Source organism: Salarias fasciatus, chromosome 23 (genome assembly GCF_902148845.1).
Source record: "Salarias fasciatus chromosome 23, fSalaFa1.1, whole genome shotgun sequence".
Taxonomy (NCBI): domain Eukaryota; kingdom Metazoa; phylum Chordata; class Actinopteri; order Blenniiformes; family Blenniidae; genus Salarias; species Salarias fasciatus.
Window position 1 is genome coordinate 12,764,020 of NC_043766.1, and position 19,198 is coordinate 12,783,217.

The 19,198-nt window shown below is 39.5% G+C and overlaps 1 protein-coding gene across 1 annotated transcript in view; it reads right to left on the minus strand.

The window, feature by feature from the left end:
• anos1b (anosmin 1b) overlaps positions 1–19,198 on the minus strand; it is a 49,110-nt gene that overhangs the window by 2,544 nt on the left and 27,368 nt on the right. Inside the window, exons 5-11 of the mRNA XM_030083561.1 lie at positions 17,362–17,546; positions 15,463–15,592; positions 12,016–12,109; positions 9,440–9,668; positions 5,569–5,707; positions 3,532–3,774; positions 1,997–2,091 (exon numbers count right to left, since the gene is read on the minus strand). Of these exons, the coding sequence (XP_029939421.1) occupies positions 1,997–2,091; positions 3,532–3,774; positions 5,569–5,707; positions 9,440–9,668; positions 12,016–12,109; positions 15,463–15,592; positions 17,362–17,546 (1,115 nt within the window). The remainder of the gene's footprint in view (positions 1–1,996; positions 2,092–3,531; positions 3,775–5,568; positions 5,708–9,439; positions 9,669–12,015; positions 12,110–15,462; positions 15,593–17,361; positions 17,547–19,198) is intronic.

Sequence of the window (19,198 nt, forward strand, 5' to 3'; positions counted from 1 at the left end):
GTGTGTGTGTGTGTGTGTGTGTGTGTGTGTGTGTGTGTGTGTGTGTGTGTGTGTGTGTGTGTGTGTGTCTGTGTGCGTGCCTCACACTTAGCACCTGCCTCTCTCTATCCTATGTTCTGTAAAGTGGGCCAGGAGCTGGGTGACACACCAGTTTACTGAAAATATCAAGAAAAACTCTCTGCTGTAAAACTGTTCAATCGCCTTCACCTGCAAGTCCTCCCTGAGGGGTTTCAGTGTAGGGAATGAACAGGGTAAATTAGTTTTACCGTGAGGTCTTTGTTTTGTCTTTTAATTTGAAGGAATACTATGCTGAGCAATGTTCAGGTCAAGTGATCTGCGCCGTTGCACAGCAGTAAACACATCTGTTCTGCTGGCAACAATTTGCAAGCAAAACAGTTAACTAGCTGAGATCAATAGCTTGCCTTGGTAGCTGGAGAAAGTCAGCAGTGGCTATCTTAATGGCAGCGGGTGGAAGTTCCCACCTTATAATTTCTCCTTTAATGTCCCTCACTATTTTAAATAGTTTAGATAAATATTTATTTCAGACAATCGTGACAGCTCAGTATAACACTTTTCCCAATATGATTGTATGATAGAATTTACAATTTCTATAATACAAACATTAAAATACGGTAAGAATATATAACCTTATAAAACAGTAACCCTGACATGAAGTTCATATTTCAATAGGAGTTATTTTTTTCAGTGTTGATAAAAAAAACACTGTTATGATGGGCTTGATTGTAAATGTCATTGATAATGTTTGTACAGTGTGGTTGTGGTTGACTTGAAATTATCAACAAGTAATCTCCATATGAGGAGTGTAAGTGTTGCCATGTGAGCTGTTTATAACGTATAATCATGTTATCATATCTGCTACAATATATTCAGGTCAGTCAAAACAGTGGTACTTCGAGAGTTCAACACGTCCTCATGTGGTACACACTGTAAATGGTTTGAGAACCACTGCCTTAAAGACATACTCGTATTATCACTTTTTTTTTCTTTGTCTTGGAACCTGACTCATGTGCACCTTGTTAGGATCATGTGAAAATAAACACGTTTTGATGAACTCTGATAAAGTTGTAGGTTGGCAGGTTCAGATGGCAAAAAAATGTCTTAACTCCAGTGAGCAGAAAATCACGTTTGGTGACCTCAACAAGCACACAGATCTTTGACATTCGTCCGCCGACGGAGCATGCGATCACACCGGGGTGACAGGTTGCCAGTGGAACAAGATGAAAGTGTGGTGAGTCCAGTTTGGGTTTTATGCAACAGTGTAACAGTTCATGGCAAATTATTTGTTTGAAAGATTCTTGTGCTTTGCAGCAGCAACAATTTGCAATATATAATAAAAACCGTTGTACTTCAGACAGAACGCTGTGCATAAAGCTGCTTCATGTAAGATTTGCCTGTGTTAGTTTTGGCAACCCATTCAATAGTGAGCAGTTATTATTGAAATGATTCCATAAAGCATTTCACCACTGATTCTACATTCTGTCAAACTTATAGTGACATTTACCGACATCTACCCATTTGTAAAAGGCACACCTGTGAAAACCCTGCAATGTAAACTGGCGCAGGTCAGAGTTTTTCTTGAGCTTGTCTTGCTTTGTTTACAGTACTTTTAACCTGGCAAAGCACACCCCAAAAGAACATCACCGCAGATATGAACCCTTGTGGAACGTGAAATATAAATTGCTGATTGAGCAGTATTAAATTATCTAAAAGTGACTGTACCTTGCCCAGACGCTTGACAGAATTATAGTAAGAATGATGTTAGACAGAAACCGAGGTGATAGCACAGAGACAAAGTTACACACATGCAGATGATGAGAACATTCCAGACTGATCTGAATTATGGTGAAGAAATCCGATCTGTAATCTACACATGCACACTCACACACAAGAGTAACACTTTACAGAGAAAGAATTCACTTTCTCACAGTTCCATCTACACACAGATGCACATAAATCCCAGCTGTGATATTTATACCTGCACTATTGTTGTTCTCTCAGTCTCTGTAGTATTAGTACTGCAGATGTGTGGACGCCACCGCAGAATGTATGGGCCAGGGTGTCTCTGTCTGGCTGAAATAGAGAAGAACAAAAGATCAGACACACACTCTATGCTCTGTGTTTGTTTTATGATGGGTAAGGATGGATAATATGGTAAGGAACCCGAGGAAAATATGGCTCAATACTTAATCATAATATTCACTGCTCTTCACTCCATCTCTGATTTCAAGCTGCATATATGTTTGTTTTTCTGGTTGAATTTCACCCACCAGCAACTTCATTTGAGCAATGCAGTCTGGTCCAATGCCACAGCTTTAACATAATTTCTCATTCATCTCATGTTATTCTAGTGGTTGAGATAATATAATAAAACCTTGCAGTATGATGCATAACTGCTCGATGATAAAGAAAAACTGACCATGGTCGGTCTTCCACATAGATCCCTTCCCACTCGGTCTGACCTCTGGTGTACACTTTCAGCACATTCATCTAGTTTATCGTAGGAAAGACAGTTTGCTCTACTTTGTGACATTGACGGGAGTCATATATATGAAGTATGAGGACCGTCACCTCTACCCCTGAAGATCAAGTTCTTCATAACAAAGCATCTGCACACAGTCCCTTTTTTGAATTCTACCTAATCCGCCTGCTTAGGCTCTCTTCATGAATGCCATCCCCAGAAGTTAGCTCCTCAGGATTGGGATGGGGAGCCCTTGCTGTATGCCGCGCTTTCTAAAATATACTGTATATCTTAACTTTATTTGTGATGAACTGTTTGCATCGTCCTCAAATCCAGTGACTTCCTTCCTCTCCAGCATTTCTACAGCATCCAACACCACCGCAAAATGCATCCTCAAAAATGGACATGAAATTAATTAGTATTTTTCTGTTTCTATTATCATTCTTCAATATTCCTATGTGCCTAATGCCTCAAATATTCGGGGAAACATGATGTTCGAAGGCAGTAAGGTATCTCAGCTCAGGCACTGATATTAACTGATACAACACAGCTCTTTTATATTTTGATATATTACTCTAAATCTGATTATTTCAAAAACCCTTAAATAAAGGGATAGAAGTATGTCATACATATTAAATGTAATTATTGTGTGATCCACAGCTTATCTGTCCTCAGATCTACTACTTGAACAATGCATAACCCCATAGTGCATCATAAATGAAGACTACATTTCTATTATGACCATTTTCAGTTTACATATTTTGCTTCTCTGGGTTTTTGCTTTATCATTAAAGTGAGACATGGGCAGACAGCAAAACTCTTTGCAAACAGTATGATGGCCACAAGCCTTTTTTTTTCCTACAAATGAAGTCAAAAACATAAAAAATAGATTTATGATCATTCAAAAAATGTAAGGCAATAATTTATTTCAGTGAAGGTAATCATATTTCTCATGTATCACTCTGTTAGAAGTGCTTGGTCTTAATTTGGCCTTCTGGCAGTGAGGATAATATTTGTATATGACAATCACAGTGTTTCAAAGAACAACTCACCACGTTGTGGCCACTTCCAGAACACCTTCACCTGCAGCTGGTTGTCATGGTAATGAGGAGCAGCCACCTCCAGCCTCAGGTTTCCAGGGGTGACGGGGTTCAGGGGGGTATCCGGGTGGGGCAGAGAGGAGGACACAGGGAGGTCAGAGGAAGAAGACGGGGAGGATGAACCAGGCGAGGAGGAAGGAAGAGACGATGAAGCTGAAGATGATGAAGAGGGGAGTTCATTGGAGAAGTCTTCACCTTTGAAGGGAGAGAAAGCAACACATTTAATTACATTAGTTCATTTAAAGGCTTTTTATTGGACAGGCATGGGTCAAAATTTGAAAATATATATGTATTAAAGCTCATACTTGACAAGTGGTCTTTTTATTTTATTTTCACATTTTCATAAAGTGGATGTAATCATTCTGTGTAGTTTGGATATTACATCTCACAGAATAGTTTAGTTTAGTTTTCATATGTTTGAATAGTTCACAGCTTTGAAAAATTAGAACAGAATTATTTTTCTATATCACAAATAAAAAAATAAATAACTGTATAACTATTGCAGATAAAGTGCTGTGCGTGATGGAGTAGATGTATTTGAGTTGGATTAAACAGGATAATCATTTTGCATGTGTGACTATATAAAAAAAAAACTGTTGCCAAGCACATGGTATTTCTAATTATATCATTCCTAAAATATTGTAAATTTGAACTGTTGCAGGTAGAAACTTCCCTGTATTTCCTTAAAGGGCAAGCATTAATAGGCTGCACGTGGCTTAAATGGCCCTCATTAGCATGGGGCTACAAGCTAAAGCTGAGACCGTGTCAAATATTAATACTTCTACATTATAAATGACAATGTGTTCCATATGAAGTTGTTATTATGTGGATTGGTAATTGAGCCGCAGCTGGCTATAATCCTCTGCTAGCCTGACCGATAGGTCACCTATAAATACCTCTGTTGCCTCAACGACCATTACCATCGACACTTTCAAGTGTACGCTGTGTTTAAGCTGTGTTTAAGCTGTGCAGCTGTCGGTGGACGAAATATGCTGACAGTCTGCAAATGCAGTAGCTCCAACTCCAACAGGGAAATCATTAACTTAATGATGTATGACTCTGCTAACAAATAGGTGCAGCGGACAGTGCTATGTAAACAGTATTTATTATTGTCTTGACAAGTACATGAAAAGTGCGAAATGGGAACGTAAGAAGCACTTTGGGGATTTAGGTGCTTGGTGTTGCAAGGAGTCGCTAAGTTCAGATGTCTGGTTGAAAAAATTATAGATTAAACAAATGCAGTTGAAGTTGTTGAAAGTGTATTTAATGAGAACATCTTAAGTTCTTATGTGTTGTTAAAAAAGAGCAAAAATGTAAAAAAAAAAAAAAGTACTGGATGTCTTGTGCTTCTGACTGTAAGTTTTGTTTTAGTTTAAATATAATACAAGTTCTGATAATGGAAAGAGTCAAAATTCGTTTGTCTGTTACGTTCAATCGCAAATTTTACACCTAAAACTTAACATTTATAATTAACTGCAGCTGTAAGATGAAGAGCAATGTGAGAAACATGATTAAACTCATCCATGAGTAACATCTCAATTCATTCATAAGCAGAGTAAAGCATCGGCTGCTTACCTTAATCAAAATCAAGTGAGAACAATGAAAAAAAACTATGTCCATACATATGTCAAACTTTGTGTCAGAGATGCAGCATCAAACATTTCAAATTAGTATCTGTTTTAATGGTATGCATCATTTCCTGAATCAATTTGTTCAAACTTAAAACATTATACCCTCCAGAAATCCTTCTCCTTTTTTTAAACAATAAGTTTTATTTCAAAAATATAAGACATTACAAAATTCTTAATTCATCTGTCTGCTGCCCACTTTGTGTTCTGGTAATTCTCAAAGTATCCGTACAACAGTTTGCATATATAATATTACTTAGATAGCACATTAAAGTGCCGTGTAAATAAGAATATGTGAGTATTACTGTTATTATAGTGGCCCATGACCTAGCTCTGTGAGGTGGAGTATTTGGTGTATTACCTGCATGAGTAATAGTGGTGAAAACCAGCTGGGATCTGGGGCTCTTCAGTCTCTTCTGGCCCCAGTAGGCCACTGTCTGCACAGACAGGAGGTAGGATGTGGCAGGTAGCAAGCCCCGCAGCCACAACTCGCACTGTGCCTACAATGCAAATAAGTGATACAAAAAATAAATACCAGGCACTGAGTTATCACATTTTTCAGACTTACTGAAACCCAGTCTTTTACTTCATTGGAAAGACGGACTTCATTATTGTGCAGTCAGTGTGTCAGACTGGCAAAGTGTGTCAAACTGTGCAGTTCTGTCTGTGTGCTTAGATTTTGTTAGCTTCACCTAAACAAAACTGTGTATGCCAGTGGTTGGCTGCTTTGAGGTCCTGTACTTGTTGCTGTCTTCAGACTAGAGGGGTATGGGTGATGAATGTAAACCTCCTCAACAAAATCAGTTTTTTTTAGATTGCAAATTAATTAACTATAAAGATTTAGATCAGGTCAAAAACTGCTGGAGAATGCTTTTTTTTTTTTTTGGGTCTTTCTGATATTGTCAAAGCTCCTCCACCTGTCAGAATATCTAAACAACAACAAGCACACAAACATCACCTTCTTTTGTTTCAAAGTTAATCTTGTGCAAGAAACAAAGAAAAACAGTGTAACCCTGTCAGGATAAAGGCAGGAAACACCACATTTTAAAGGCTTCATCTTACTTACGATCACCACAAACCACATTACCATAACCATCATCATAATCACCACCACCATCGTCATCTTCATCATTGTCAGCAGCAGCAGCAGTTTTGTGTGAGCTCTGCCTCATGACTGACAGTCCAGACCTGTTCTGCATTAGCTTGCTTTTTGACTGGCAGCTCATTAACAGGCTCTTAGTCCATCAGCTCTGCCTGCCTGTGTGGATTCGAGCTAGTCACAACAAAGAGATGCTTGGATGATAACGAGTGTGTGTGTGTGTGTGTGTGTGTGTGTGTGTGTGTGTGTGTGTGTGTGTGTGTGTGTGTGTGTGTGCAGTGCTGTATGTGTGTGTACACTTAAGACAGATTGTGACAAAAACAAGTTAAAAGCAGTTTGGTGGTGACCTACGGACGAAATGGGGTAAAAGTATTTCCATTACTCTGAAGATAGCCAAAACATATGGCCTTTACAGCTGTAAGTGTGTGTGTGTGTGTGTGTGTGTGTGTGTGTGTGTGTGTGTGTGTGTGTGTACGTATTGTAAAACAAAGAGAGCGCTAGGGAAGCCTGGATTTCTATTCTGGTGAGCAATGTCAGTGGACATTATATGTAAGAAAGTGATGTATATTTAAAAGCACTGATTCAGCAGAAGGTTTCCACATTTTAATGCTTCCTCTGAATTCCCCTCTTACCATCAGGCTCAGTGCTAAGTTTCTGCAGCCCACTATAAATTCCTGATTGACAGGATATGTGCTAGATCCACCTCAAGGGAATCGGGTTTAGTGACAGCAATGTAGCATCAATGCTTTCTCTGATATGGAAGCTTCTGTCAGCAGCGCAGCTGTGTTGTTCCTGTTCATACCTACCTGTTGTGATGCTGCTGTTTGTGTGTCTCGATGCGACAGCAAGTAGGAAACACTAGTTAGGGGGGCTCATTTAAATTCCAGACCTCCCAGCCAAGCAGAACAGAAGACCAGACTACAGATAAATGGCTCCACCAGGCTCAGTCTGGGATCGCCATCACTACTTAAGGATAGGTAGGTCCATACGAGTGAGGCTACATCTAACCTGGAAACCCTGATGTTTACTTTTCAGCTTTTTTTTTTTCTTGCAGTAAATGTTCACATTATACTTCCAGAAAGAGGGTCAAAAGATGAAGAGGGCAAAAATACTTTTAGCATCTCTGTTTTGCTCATCATATCCTTAAAAGAAAAGGTTCAGTCAGTGCACAGGCAATCATATCTGTTGCGTCAAAGCTGTAATATCTGTTTGTGTTGTTTGCTGTGATTATGGGTATTTTGCTGCTGCTGACTGGACTCAGCTGCATTGCGAATGTATTACATCACCATCACACCTATAATCACAAAAACAAAATCCACCCTTTGAAGTATAACCACACAAAATTGAGCAAAAATGAAACAGTGCTTTTTTTTTTTTTTTTTTACTGGATATAATAACCTTACATCCCGTCAGTCTCTCAGTCAGTTCTTCCTACCTCATGTCGAAGCTGTACTGACAGAAACAGCACCGCATTAACATCTAAATGTTGCCCATATAACACTCTCCTCACAAGGAACGTATGCTTTTCAACCGATACACCCAGTCTGCAATGCCATTACGCTGTCATGAGCGGCATATTGTCAGTACAATCCCAGATGCTTGAGTTAAACACATTATCCAGAGGCAGGGAGAGCCAATTCCCTCTGTTGTCAGTCGATCTACACAGCTCGGCTGTCATGTTATTTCAGCACCGTACAGCACAGACATACATGCTGTTAAAGAGCTTCTAACAAAGTTGCAGCACTCAGAGATAATGACGTGCCTGTCAGTGAATGACCTTGAGTTTACAGATCCACATAAAGTATGTGCAAAAAGTCTACAGGAGCTATGAATAACAGGGGAGCACACCAGGCGACAAGTTCAGATTGAATATGTCAAAATAGATCCAAAATAGCACACATATAAACTGATTTACTTTAAATATATCCCCATGTGAAATTATGAAACCACACCTTCAAACCTAAATATATATAAAACCCAGCTGTATAAACTTTGGCTTTTAAACTCTCGTTTAACAACTGCACAGAACAGCCAGACTGTGTTTATTTTCCAAAGTCTCATTTTGTGCTCATTGTTCAAATTAACATCTTAGAACAAAGAGTACGTTTTCCACTTAATTCCCATTAGTGAAATGTTTATGGACAGATGTTGGCTTAAGCTGGACATCCATCTCCTGTAGTCATTCATCCTGTTCAGGGTTGTCTCACACTGGAACTGATCCCATGTAACTACAGCAAAGGCAGGATATAAGCTAGACAAGGAGTCAGTCCATCACAGAGCAAACCCTGAGCGACAGACAGGTACACACCTCAGCATTTACACCTAGGAGCAATTTAAGATCACCAATTAGCGCCAATTGAATTGTGAGAGGAAACTAATGTACTCGGAGAAAATGAGGACAGAATGTTTGAAACATAAAAACGTACATCTGTGAATATGTGGAATGTGTTTTGTCGGAGCTTGTTCCATTACTGTGGTGCATTCTGCTGTATTTTCTCCTTATGTTGGCTGCAGCGCGTATATTTTCATTGCAACATGCAAATTAAATTTGTTTCCCACAGTTTGCAGAGCACCCGCATGAAGTGGCTGAAGCTCTGATCTGTTAAAATGCAATAGTGAGCGAGAGCAGAAAAAAAGGGGGGGTTGCTGTGTTGAGTGGGAATGTTTGCGCGCATGTGTGCTGTCCACATGTTTATTGACCTGGTAAAACTTCTCAGGTGCAGCTAAAAATCTTATATGTGCTTCGCTTTGTTTCGACTGTGTGAAAACAGTGTGTGAAGTAAAGGGGTTTTAATATGTAGCAATGAGAGTCTTGATTACACAACAATCCCAAAGTCTGTGCAAACTTGAAAGAACCCAAAGAGCATTTAGAAGAAAAAAGTTGTCAGATTACATTTGATAGTAGGCTTAGACTACGGTTTATACAACAGTTGGAAGTAACAGGCATGAATTCTTTCAATGTGTGTGTGTGTGTGTGTGTGTGTGTGTGTGTGTGTGATTCTTGTAACTCATTTTTCACTGGTTCCTTCACAAGCACTTATCAATATATGAAATATCCTGTCACGATCTTTTGAACTGATGTGAGTTGTTAGTAAGTTTGTTGTATTCTCTGTCATATGGAAAGTTTTCTTACCCCCGGAGTCAGTCTGGTGTTGCTGTCCATTTTCCCCTGCTGTGAGCGCGAGTGTGTCAGTCGTGTGTGCATGTTGTTGTGGGCTGTGTGTGTTTGCAAAGTGTGTTTGTGTACTGTGTGCGTATGTTGAGACACCCAGGTGATTCTGTAGTTGTGTACAGGCAGGTCTCCTTCCCTGGGGGGCTCCCACTGTAATAAAGCCGCCACTGTGACCCCGTTTCCCATCGACCTAGGGAGAAAATGCAAAAAGTCAGTTGATCCTGGGCATGATTCTCAGCAAATTTATGGTAAGAAAGCCAAATATTTAGAACTCCCTGAACAGAGATGGAGAAATATATTTTGAAGAGATTCTGTGGAAAAAAATGTTTGCACACTCAGGCTAATTATTAGAAAAATGTCACTTATAATCATCAGTTTTGAAAAGTTAATTTGATTGAATTAAGTGGTATTTGATCCAGGTGTAAAACCATTTTAATGAAAAAAAAAAATGCTTTGTGAATTTGCTTTTCACGCATTTGCGAACATGAACCATGCCTCACAAAAAACAGATTTCTAACGACAACAGCAACAGTTAATTTGCTGACCTTGAAGGAGTTGCTCATGTATTATCAACAAGTTCACAGGGAGACAAACTGCTAAAAATCATAAGTAAAGGACTCACTTTGGGAAATATTACATGAAATAAAGTCAAAAATACTGAGATGGCACGTGCAATGCACACAAACATCATTACTGTTTCTGTACACTTCAGCACAGTCAAGGGCGGATCGTGATTCGTTGCTATGAACCAGTCGTCAAGATCACAAGGAAAAGGATCTGTCTCCTCCATCAGGTTATCCCACCGTTTGTTGTCAGGGTGGAAGCTGTGCAGCAGCAGAAGCTGAGTAGTAGGACAATTAATCAAAGAGGTGAGTGCTCGACAGATGCTGAGAAACTTCACCTATATAGAGTGGGCTGAATCTGAGCCTAACCTAATCCGCAGACACTCATTCACCACAGATGCACTGAGAAAACATGTAAGCTGAATTTGTTCTGTAAGGAAGAATCACAAAACCTTCCCTTTGATATTGTGAATTTCTCATCAGCCCTTAATGGATGTTTTCAGTTAAGGATTTATTAACAGAGGAGTTTCACCCAATTTTTTATGATATCCAGGGTTTGGATTATTTTACCAGCAATTCTAAACTGAACTGATGCATTATCAATTCTATTTTGACTCCTTCCAGGAGTCAACAGTCTTGCTCAGGGACCCCCACTGGAGACCTGTGTACTGTGTAATTTCAATTCAACGTCCGATGTGAGTTCCTGAGCAAGGCCCTGAACCCTGAGCTGCTCAGGCTGTGTCATAAAATGACATGAAGTCAAAATCTTTGGGTCACGTGATCAGAGGCCTCATTTATCAACAGATTTGTGCGTAATGAGTGCGAATGATCAATTACCACAGAAAGTATGGAATTCGTCATCTTGTATTTATGCTTAAGAATGTGTGCAAATGTAAGTAGGAGCTCTGACCATGCTTACGCCCATAATCCACTGGTAGAATAGTAGAACTACAAATAGAAAGCATGAAGAGCATCAGAGCAGGTGCAAACGACGCATTTGTCCTCTGTTTGCTTTAGTTAAAAATAATCAATGAGTAATTTCATCTAGAAAAGAAAACAGACATTTTGTATGTGGTGAAAGGCTCTGAAAGCAGCTGTGACAGGTGGTTGGATGGATGTCAGTTTTGCCGATCCATGCACTCCGTAGGGAATGAGTTTTCAAAATCTGTTTGCCAAGAGCACAGAGTGGCTTATCAGGAGAAAAATGCACAGCTTTATTTATTTTTTTATTTTTTTATTTTTGGCTGTGGCTTCCACAGGGTTCTGTGCGTTCAGTGATGTGGTGACAAAACCTTTATAAGAACCAGTATTTAATATGCTTCCTGGGAGTCCAGTTTCAGAGTTCTCATCTGTCATGCAGGAAGCGAGGGTGCGATTCCCACACAGGACATATCATTATTTCTTTTTCTGGTAAAACAAATATTAATGAATTTATGCTGTGATTCATGCACATTATTGAAGCCAGAGACACGAAGAATCGAAGCCATCCCAGAGCTCATCCGGCTTCTGTCCTCTCTGGGATTTCTGGCACAGACTTTAACGTCAGACTTTTTTTTTTTCTTCAGGCGATCTGTTCTCTGAGCCGACAGATTTCACTGTGGTGGTTACTTCATCCCAGGCAGCATTTCTACTATTGTTGGTTTTCCCAACGTCCAATGTACCCAAAAAAAAGTTCTGGTTTGCTTCAACCTGCTGACAAGTGCTTCAGTTTGAGAAAAGTTTCTCTTCTTCGCCTCTTCTCCATGATGATGGCAGGTGTGGAAAAAAGTCCATATTTCTAAAGAGGTGTGTTGTTGCCATATTGGGTTAATTGGGGACGTTTCTAAAGGCAAATGAGCATGAAGAACAAGTGGAATTGTTCAACACTGATGACTTACTGATGTGAACACGTATGTTTTTATTCTTACACACATTCTAAATTTCAGTCATAAGGAAGAATTTAAAAGACATAGACATAAATATATAGATATATACCTTTCTGTGAGTGTAGACTCTGGCTGTGAAGCCAGCCCGTCCAGAGTCTGGTTGGTCACTCTAATGTCAGCTGGAGGCTCAGGAGGTGAAGGATCTGCAAACAGAAGGACGAGATGGAAAGATTGTTGGAAAAAAAAAGTAACTGAAAAAATCACCACTACTCACATAATTATCTGAAAATAAATTCATACAATATTAGGAGACACTGTAAAAAGGTGGCACATTTAGTAGGGTGCACTTAGTTCATTAGTGTAGCTGTTAACATTCTATCTTTGCAAACAATGTTTTTAACTCTCTGGGAATTACACGAGTAAAATATATGAATCAGACAACAAACTACAGACTTTGAGAGAGTAGGTGTCTTTGCCAGAGTTTTCATCTCTATACCTAATATTATTTTAAATGAACAGCCACTAAAGTTTGTCTTACCATGGCTCATTGACTGTGTAACTATAATCTAAGCTCTTGCAATTTGTGCCCAGAGAAAGTGTGTATTACTATATAACTCCTCATTATTCAGTTGGTGTTAAAAGAAACTTATTTATGTTAAGATCTTTATTTCCTTTCAGTGATCTTTCACCAGCTTGACTGAGTTGTCTAATAACTCCATATTTGATGTGCTGCAGAAGAAAAAATCTGGGGAAAAGGCTAATTTCCTCTGAGCCTCGCCGAAGTCTACAAAACCAATTGAATTTACAGCATCAAAGGTGAGTGATACTGGAGAAGCCTGAAGCCCTTTTCAGTAGCTGCCGCAACACAGACCAAAGTCGACCACCGCGACTCACTGTTTGCTTCCAAAATGAAATCCTGAGACCGTGGTTCTTTCAACACCGACTCTGCATCTCATTAGAGCTTCAAACCTCGACGCTGTATTTGATTAAAACTACAAAATGTATCTGATTAGAACTACATTCTCGGCAGCAGGCCTCCTACAGGCTCTGCCCCACATGAAAAGATCAAAGTCAGGGCAACAGAGTGGAAGCTGCAGGAACCGGCTCTGCATGTGTGTTTTTTTTTTTTTTTTTGGTTGCAAAGCACGGTGTCACTTAGAGCCAGCAATGACTACTGTTAACCTTGTTTCCTTTGATTCATTGTTTAGTGAATTGTTTAGTGAAATGAGAACATCAAAATTAGTTTTCCTGATACAGAAAATAATCCGCTATTGGCAGCTTGTGTGCAAAGCTGGTATCACAATGGAGTGGGAACAGTGGCGTTCATGTTGACATTCTTGCTCTGGTAAGCGTCAGGTCACAGTGGAGGCACTACAACCACCCTGACATCTCCCAGCTTCCTGATTTGTGACCCTTGACCTGCAGGCCCTGACTAATCAGTCTAATGAAGTGGAAACACAAGATGCTGACTCTGTGATCAGATGGTATTTGGAATGTTTAAGTGTGTCTTTAACCTTTCACCCTGGATCTCCAAATACAAAACACACACACACACACACACACACACACACACACACACACACACACACACACACACACACACACCAGAGCATAATACTCAACAAGTATCTTAAGAGAGTTATTCAGCATTTTTGCAAATGTGCGAATTCTAAATCAATAACACTGTTTTTTCATGTGTTGTGTATAAGACTGTGGTGGCCAATGCTGAGCCCACTAAGGTTGGAGTAATGGCAATCTGGATGCTTGATATGACTTTATGATAATATCTTGTCCTTATGGTTTATTCATATTTTCGTTAGAGCCCAGTGTGCTCATTCTTCTCATTGTCTGTTTGTAGAAGAAAGAGAGAACATTAAGTCATTTGACAGCAGTTAAACTTGAGAAGACAATAGGATTACAGAGATTTCTTTAAAATCCAGATTTGTTTATGCTGGGAGAAAAAAAAATACTTTTTTTTTCACATTGTCAAACTGGTGAAAGGTTTTTTTTTTTTTCTGCTTTCTCTATGTGGAACCATGACAACCAAACTGCACCTGTATGCATTTGTTGATGTCTTGGAAAATGCATTTATATATTTGGATGGGTACTCTAAAGCTGCCAAAGACAGTTCAGGACACCTCAGCAGACACCAAATTTATGCTTTTGAATACAGGGCTATTTTCATCATCTGTTGTTTTTTTTTTTTGCAAATGTGGAAAATTAAATCTTAAGACACCCATCCCTAATCTTTTGTAACTATTCAGCTGATAAAGAAGCCCCAAAGCTCAGTCCAACTTCAGGCCATTACTCACATTTAAACATACTGTTGCCAATCCTGGCAGGGGATTCATATCACTAGCTAGTCCTGGCGCAACACCACTATGACCTCAGTCTGCTAAGCATTAGAGCTGCAACCTCCAACAGTGTGTGTGTGTGTATGAGCAACGTGTGATCATGCGTGTGTCTGTAAGTGTGCGTGCGTGCACAAACTTTTATTCCTGTTGTGGAGAACTACATTTGTTTATGCGCTCACATTATGTGAACGAGTCATCACTGTGAAGACCAAAATCAAATCAGGATAAAGTTTATAAACACTGAGACTGGAGGTCATCAACCTTTTAAGATCTGAGACCAACTTCAATAGCTGCAATATGAAAGGGGACTTGTTGCAAACGTTTTGAATAATAATAGTTTCAAATGGTGCTGTTTGTACTGACCACTGTATTTAATACATGCTCTGTGGGCTCCTCACAAGCACTACCAGGTGGCTGTGAGAACCACGTTGGCTGCCCCTGCTTCAGACTAAGGTTACATTCATCTTAAATGTTAGGGTTATGCAAGTAGTGGTTATGGTGGAGCTTAGAGGGGCCTTGTAGGCAATGAATCTAAGTCAATGGAACGTCCTCAGGAGGCATTTAGGAACAGGTACCTCCTTTATGAAGTCCCAAAAAGGAAAATCATGAATTTTATAGACAGAAACTTTCATTCTTTCTTTCCTTCCTTCTTTTTTTTTTTAAGTTGAACAGGTTTGATAGGTTTAAGATTAGATTAATGATTATGGTTAAGCAGGTAGCTATTATAATTATGGTAAAATTTTAAATATGTCTGCAGGAAAAAAATGTAAATCAATGTTCTCACATATAAATACGTAAAACATGCTGGTGTGTGTGTGTGTGTGTGTCTTCACAGTTTGTTTAACTATGCGCGTGTGTGCTTGTGTTGTTCCTCTGCTTCCTGGCCGTGTTTTATAGACTGCATGATGGTTTTTCAACTGTGTACATTATCCATCAACTCTGAGTGAAAAGGAGAGAAAGAGCAGGGAAAGGGAGGAAGGGAAATGTTCCTGAGTATCACCAACTGTCCTTTGGGGAAGTGTAATATCTCTCGTAAAATGACACAAAATAAGCACAAGTATCTGTGTTTTGCGAGGAAACAGAATATCAGAATTCACAGATAGGTTATGGAAACAAGCGCGGGGAACCATCACTCTCAGTGAGACACTCTCAACAATTCTCTGAAGAAAACCAAACTCTGTGTCAAAAAGTGCTTGGCTTACCTTTACTGGAGATGTAGTGTTTGCTGGGTGTGGTGAAACCTCTGCTGCCGTGGCTGTTGATGGCAGCGACTCGGAACTGGTACCAACGCTGCGATCTCAGGTCTGACAAAACCACATCTTCAGAAAGAGTCTAAAAAAACACACACACACACACACACACACAAAACATAGAACAGTGGATATGACAGACTCAGATATTTTCTTTATTGCCACATGTATTTTTTTTCTAATAATAGATCCACATGATAATGACTAAATTTGATGTTACCTGCTTAGTACTGTGTCTTCTGGTTCCACATTCTATATCATGTATTTGATCTATCAAAAATCACCTTGGGGTCAAAACTTTTTTAAAAAACAAAGTTCGCTATTGTTGTTTCATGTAATAAAGTGATTTATCAGTAAATATAATGGCCAGCAGGAGGATCCTGATCCTATTTCCATAGATGAGGTTGAACTAACTAAATGAACAATCTTGGAATACAGCAGTTACATTAGCACAAACTACAGCCTACATGAAGTTGATTATATAATACAAGATTAAATTAAATCAAATAATACATCTTTTGTAATGTTCGGGTTTGAAACATGGTTCTTGTAGTTCATCTGTATTTGTTTTAGATCTACGTCACAAATAAACCAGCAACTGGCGGGAGGAGGTCAGACGAACACAGTCTGACTGTAACTTCATCAGATAATCTTTAAATGAAACGGCCGGCTCAAAGCACAGCTGAAGTTGCCAAATGTTCGCATTTTGTATCCCTGACAGTGCAAATATGTTCACTGCTTAAGATCTACTCATCGGCAGTGACACACGTAACTGGTACATGCACACACTCAGACACGAGCTGCCATCTTTTAAGTCCATAATGAGCATTCAGTCATTCAGAGTCAGCCAGTGGAACGACTGTGGCTGACTGTGGTTCCTTTTTAAGCTCTGCTTATTTACCTAACCTCACACAGGCACATACACACATGGATGTACAGGGCACGCACACGCACACACACGCACGCACGCACGCACGCACGCACGCACGCACGCTCGCACACACACACACACACACACACACACACACACACACACACACACACACACACACGCTCAGTCTTGTATTTCTATCCTTGTGGGGACCGTCCATTGACTCCCATTCATGTCTAGCCCCTAACCCTGACCCTTACCCTAACCCTAACCCACACCACAACACAGCCTAACCCTAAAGAAATGTTTTTGCACTTTTACTTTTTTCAGTAACAACAACATGGTCAAGAAAACACTGTTTCTCCTACTTAGGACCGGAAAAAGGTCCCCACAAGGCACGTCGTTCCACGTTTTGCTATCCTTGTGGGGACATTTGGCCCCAACAAGGATAGAAATACGAGAACACACACACACACACACACACACACACACACACACACACACACACACACAGAGGGTTTACCCTGGCGGAGTGTGAGACTGACTGGGACGGAGAGGTTTAGACTGCAAGGCAGCAGACTGATGAGGTGGAAACAGAGGCTAAGATCCATCTCCATAGCTGAGAAGTTTCATCATTCGAGGCAAATTGAGAGTTATGAGCTAAAGATATGTTACACAATTGTGGTGTTACTTGTTTGAATGTTTAAAGACACAGGGAAGATTTATTAGAACTGCCACAGCGCTGTTTGTGATACAGTCACCCACCAGCTGCCCCAGTAAATAACATCAGCTTGTCATCCTTGATGACCCTCTGTTATGAAGTGTGATATTATTATCTGCAAACAAATTTCTGTTGCGGTCTCGGTGCGCCTCACATCAACTCGCTTAGCCGATAATTTCTCCCATGGTAGTTACGATGTTCTTCCTTCAAAGTTTCTAATTACATGATAAAGACTGGGTGGCGGGTGCTTCTTATTTACCATGGCGATGGTAGTCCAGGGAGAAGCGTGGTCTTCACTGGGGTGGATGCCGATGTTCCAGCGGGACTGCAGCATGTAAACAACCGGCTCGACACTGATGTTGAACTTTGATACCCACAAGACTCTCAGCTGACCCTCTGAGTCCTCCACAAAGCTCATCTCTCTGCGAGGCTTCAAGGGAACACCTGAATGGACAAGACAGGAAATCTGTGTGTAGGGAAAACATGATGATTTACAGTGGGAGAGGGAGAGACTTTGATTTTGTATGACTTTACTTATATATGAAATCGAAATTACGATCAACATAATGACTCCAAGTGAAAGTGGGCCAGGACATAGAAAACCACTGGAGTTGATTGATTGTTTAAGAAAGCAATGTAACATTGTGTTTTTAAGTTTCGATAATCAAAGATCCTGTTCAGTAAAACATTTACAAATGATTTCAATATATAATGTGTTTATGACTTAGCTCTTCATTTATCTAATTACTCAGTATTTCAATTCAGCAAAAAGGCCATTTTTCTCTTCTCGAAAGTCGAGTCAAGTCAAAGTCAAAAGTTTCAGGATTCGATTTGAATCCAACAGAAACGTATCTGCAGCTTCGCAGTACCGGCTTGTGATATTGATGTAATAACTATAGAATGAACATTCAGCTTCTGAAAATGTCTGTTAAATCTGGAACATGTCTCATGCGTGCTGAAGGGTTTTCCTAAAAAGATACATGGATATAAAGAACCAAATGTCATTGAGACATTATTGCAAAAGAGAAAAAAGGAAAGGAAAAAAAAAACTGACTTTTAAAGGATTACAATAACATTCACCCATCCATTGTTGACATTTGATTGATTTGTTTTGCAGATGAGAGGAAGCCTATTAGAGCTAAAAGTGGGTTTAAGGTAAAATGCATCACAGAGCACAACCAAATATATAAAAACTAAGATCCCATCAAGCTACAACTGATTCAGCAAAAATGGCTAATGGAGAATACGTGAGTGAACTGAAAGTCACAACTTTCAGTTGGAGAATATCTGCCTAAACAGTTGTCAAACTCGGAAGATCCAGTGGAAAAGTGTCAAACTGCTCAAGAAAGAAAATTTGATGTCGCTCAGCACCTACGTGAGAATCTACACAAGAAATAGAATTTTTCGATGTAGCAAAATCTGGTTTGTTAAATTTTAATTAAAAACTTCTAGATTTGTTAAGTCTTTTTCGTTAGAGTCTGCTAACAATAATTCAAGGCTATTATTCAAAAAATATGTGCATGTGTGACTAATACTGACCCTATAACCATCATCTTATTTTATTGGTTTAAAAGAATGAAAACAGCATTGTTCGTCATTTTCCTGCTGACAGTGCGGAAACTGACTTGGTTTCTATCTCTTGTTGACTTCCAACTTGGAAGTGACATTTTCGCTTTACGAGGTTCAACATGAACTAATGGACAAATTTGATGTATGGTATAGCTGCAAGGACGTTCACCCATGCAAATAATAATAACAAAAAAGCAACTGTTGAAAGAAAGAAATTGTCTTAAATTGTTGCAGTGGCCAAATCCTGAGATGATTCATGTTTTTGGGAGCTCTAGATAGACTAAAGGCAGAAATGTTAGCCACAGTGGGACAGTCTGACACACCAGAAGCATTCACGTTTGCAGGATTTAGAGGCTTTTATCACATTAGATTATATTTAATGATGTTGCCAGGCAACAGCTGAAAACAGCTTTTATAAACTAAGTTTACTTTCTCAAACAAGACAATGAGTATGTTTAAACATCTATGAAGTCTCAAACATTTGACAAGTCTCTTTTTGAGTACAAAAGGCACATTCAGTTCTTAAT